Source organism: Porites lutea, chromosome 10 (genome assembly GCF_958299795.1).
Source record: "Porites lutea chromosome 10, jaPorLute2.1, whole genome shotgun sequence".
In the NCBI taxonomy this organism is placed as follows: domain Eukaryota; kingdom Metazoa; phylum Cnidaria; class Anthozoa; order Scleractinia; family Poritidae; genus Porites; species Porites lutea.
The window spans coordinates 11,420,024-11,424,413 of NC_133210.1; the positions used below are offsets into that span (position 1 = coordinate 11,420,024).

At 39.3% G+C, this 4,390-nt stretch overlaps 1 protein-coding gene across 1 annotated transcript in view; it reads left to right on the plus strand.

Annotated features, from left to right (window-relative positions):
* LOC140951217 (uncharacterized) overlaps positions 1-1,793 on the plus strand; it is a 2,724-nt gene extending 931 nt beyond the window's left edge. The window contains exon 1 of the mRNA XM_073400444.1: positions 1-1,793. This exon is cut by the window's left edge and continues 931 nt beyond it. Within this exon, the coding sequence (XP_073256545.1) occupies positions 1-629 (629 nt within the window). The 3' untranslated portion in view covers positions 630-1,793.
* Positions 1,794-4,390: the final 2,597 nt, after the last annotated feature.

The following is a 4,390-nucleotide window of genomic DNA, read 5'->3' on the forward strand; positions in this document are numbered from 1 at the left end:
ATTACGCGAACGCGGGAAGAAATTCACAGACGGCAGCGTTGCTCTTGCTAGCTGGAGCGTTACTTACAGGTTTCGTTGTTGTTTCAGTCCAGCGATGCTGTTATCAGCGTGAGTTCGGCACTTTACCGAGTCCGTACCAGTATAAGAAGCTCGAGTCAGAAGCTGCTGTGGAGGCCTTTAAACTGAACATGGAAAAACTCGCGAAAGGGCAAGGCAAGAGGCGTGCAGATATGTACTTTGCGACCATGAACAAGAAAAACCCGTCTGACATCCTTAAGAGTGCCTATGAAAATCTCGTCGCTGTGAACAAATTTGACGAAGCGTTTCCATCTTTGGAAGATTATCAGGAGCTCCAAGCACAGGCGGCTGTCACGGCCTTTAAGGAGCGAGTTCAGCAAGAAGGAAAACAAAAAGTTGAGCTGACTTTCGTTGACACAACGTGGCGCGAATACGAAGAGACCGACGCATTCGCGCTGGTCACCAGCGCACACGAGGCAATGGCCGAACGCTATCCGCGGTCAACCGGCGACAGGACACAACCGTACGTGAAAGAAAAGACCGAAGAGCATGGCGAAGTATTACATACTCTGAATAGTCGAGGAAGAGTTTCTAATATTGAAATGTTCTAAAGGAAGTTTACTGGAGCACAGCTTTCTTTCAACACGCTGACAAGAGTTTATAAAGCAAAGTCAAATTTAATCTGAGGTGTAACAGAGTTCGCCTGTACGCAGACAAAACATAGAATGACCGGGAACTGACTTCCTGCTGGATATCTGACGTTGCTGGCAATTTAACACACATGCTATACTCCTGAAAGTACCTTTGAATTGTTTCACACAGTGTTTACAGCATGCAAAATGTGCAATGCCAGAACATGACATGCCAGCATCAAGAAGGGTTAATGTCTAAGGGCTGGTGTTTTGTACCTGTGGTCCAGAATTTCATTTAATTGGACATTTTGAATACAGTAAAAACCCACGAGTAAGAACCTACATTTTCCAGGGTTAGCCTAAACAGGTTCCTACATAAATGGTAGTTAACGTAAATTTAGGCTATCTAGGTTCTTAATAGGTTCTTAATTTCTTGTAAAAAATTATGTCGTTGCTAAGAAGATTTTAGTGATCAGCACGCTTAAGTTTTTATACCTAATGATTGCTTATATTTTAATATGACCACAATAGAGATCTATTCTCACATGAATTTTAATTTCTTGAGTCAAAACAACTTAATATGCATGTCATAATTTTTAACATTAGAATTGACATATAGCAACTACTCATTCAGATTGATCATACATTTATTATACCATTTCTGAAAATAAGAACCTTTCTCCAAATTTTAGGCTTAAGAGGTTCCTATATAGAGGGGGTCTAAATTGCAAATTGTAGCCTAACAAGTTCTTAAATCTTAGGTTCTTACTCGTGGGTTTTACTGTATACCAGCAAATCTAAGACAGAATTTCATTTTTTGAATCATTTTTTGATCTTTCATCAAAAACTTGTGGCAGGGCGGCATCTGGTAAAAACATGTAATTAGAAAGCATATTTTCAAAGTGAGACTTTGTGCAAGTATTTCTTCTCAATGCTAAGGGACAAAATACTTTTTGTTATAAAACTACAAAAACTTAAAAAGAAAGTTTCATTATGCCATCCTTCACAAAGAAATGAACACATCAAAATGTGGTAAACAAAAAAACCAAGCAGGACGGAGTGTTCGTGTTGAGCAGTCATTTTTAATTTGACGTTTAAAAGAAGGTGAGAATTAAGTGAGAAATAAGACAGCAGGCAAGATTATCTTTGGTGACGGTGTTTACTTAGCTATTAAAGATTTGCTAAATCAGTTGAAGTCGTTTAAGCCAATCCAAGCTTTCGACTTCCTCTGGAGCATGGGTCACGCAAGTAATGAACGATAATCGGCGGTTACCGTGATTATTAACGTAGCGCCGGTTATTGCGAGAGTGTTTGAAAAGGTTGGTTATCTTTTCCACGCGAAGGAGTCGTCCGAGAATAGTCTTGCGCCTTCGCAGTTTGCGTATAGAGACGGAGGCTGTTGCACTAATGCTTTATTGACTATTCAGCACAGGGTTCTTAGTTTTCTTGATAATTCTGCTTGCAAAGGGGTTAGACTCTTCTGTATGGACTTTAGTTCTCTCTTGATATGGTGAAGCAGGTCTTACTCGCTGATAAGCTTAAAAGTTGTGTTCCCAATCCTTATATTCAGAATTGGTGTCTTAGTTTTCTTTCTGATTGGCAACAAAGAGTTGTATATAATAACAGCTTCTTCGGAGATTGGAAAGATGTCAACAAGGGTATGACCCAAGAGTCTGTCAATGTTTTCCTGAATGATCTTAACATTCAATTAGAAGGTGTTGACATACTTTTTAAATATGTTGATGACACGAATATTGTAATCCCGTTGTGGAAAGATGGAGTTGATCAGTCAACGGAAGTGGTGGGCAATTTTTTAGGTTGGTCTGAAAAAAACTCCATGTCATGTAATCCTGGAAAGAGCAAAGACCTCACCATGCGTAAAAAAGGGTTTGTAGAGGAACTGTGTAAAATACATAACCTTCCGCAATGCAGCGAGCTTAAACTATTAGGTGTGATATTCCAGTACAATTGTAAACACGTAAGTCACGTACGTGAAAAGCTTGTTAAGGCTAATAAATGCCTGCACGTAGTAAGAACTCTTCGGTAAGAGGGGTACAATCAGGAGGAGCTGGATTATATGTTTCAATCAATTGTTATGGCTAATTTTTTGTATGTTTTATCGGTGTACGGAGCCTCCTCTTCTGATCTTAACAACATACACCAGTTTTCAGGTAAGTGCTATAAAAACGCGGGTATATATCGAGGAAATTGAATGTAAGGGAGCTTCTTGAAAGATCAGATTGCCGTATTTTTAGAAAGGCATTGAGAACAAATTCGCCCCTTGTGCCGGAAGATTTTACCAGAAAGGAATTTCACCAATTACGCGCTAAGAAAACCATGCTTTTATCATCCTATAGTAGCAACAGAGCGCTTCAGATCGTTTTATGTGAATAAAGTTACCTTTAGCTATGATATTAATTCCTTGATGTAAATAGATGATGAATAATTGTTCTAAGAGCTCTTAACTTTTTTTTTGATTTGTTTAACTTGTAACTTGAGATATGTATTTTTATCTTTTGAATTTATTAGACATCTACTACTAACAAAAACAAATTTCAGTACTAAATTTACAGCTCAAAATTGCAAAATACCATTCCACAGTACTACGTTTACACTATTCTGCAAAAACGAAAAGGATACAATATAACAGAAAACTACTCTAGTGAATTACAGCTCAAATAATTTATTTACAAACTACAAAAAGACAGCACTAGATACATACTGACTATCTTAGATTGGTCAGAGCACACTCGTTCATCTTTAATCACAGGGAGTCCAGGCTCACAACAGTCTCCTCGAGGCCAAGTTATTATTGTATCGTAATTGTATCATAAGTTCGAAAATACATGGAAACAAATTCGGCTTCTCAGTAGGTGAGAAACCTGAAAGAAAAAAATAGAAACTTGCCAAAATAGCATTCATAGGGCAGTAGAGTGATTTTACTTAACCCGTGAAATAGGTCGTTCTCTTCTTTTGTTTACCTCTTGCTATTTTGCACTTTTTGTTAGTATGTTTCACGATTCAAGTAAAATCACTCTAAACAGAGCAAGGCGGAGCAAGGGTGGCGCAGTGGTGAGAGCACTCGCCTCCCACCAATGTGGCCCGGGTTCGAATCCTGGCGTCGACGCCATAAGTGGGTTGAGTTTGTTGTTGGTTCTCTCCCTTGCTCCGAGAGGTTTTTCTCCGGGTACTCCGGTTTTCCCCTCTCCTTAAAAACCAACACTTTCAAATTCCAATTCGATCTGGAACGCACGGACACGTTTCAACGAGTTCTTATGAACTCCTTAGTGATCCGTGGGTAAACAAATTACAATTTACAATTTACAATTTTTAGAAAGAAAACGTCACAACGACACCTCTTGACAAGGTATGTGCATTAAAATGACTGTTAATGTGCATTTCCACAGATTAATCGAACTCACCATAAATTCCCATGCAAAGCCTTTTTCCTTGGAGGAGTCTGATGTGAGCATGGGTGCCCTCTGCTTCAATTAACACGATTCAGTTACTACCACAATAGGCGGCGGGACATGTAGTCGCTGTGCCGTTAAGATAATAAACGATGTAAGAACTACAGTTTCTTACTTTTATAAAAGCCGAGGAATGGCAACAGTTCGGCTGCACACCGACATCTTTGAAACAAACCTTTCTTGTTACTCTGCCATCGCTCGCTGAAGGATGATCTCCATCTAGCCAACCAGGCTTAACTGTTCCGCAGGCGTCCATGGCAGGACAAGAAG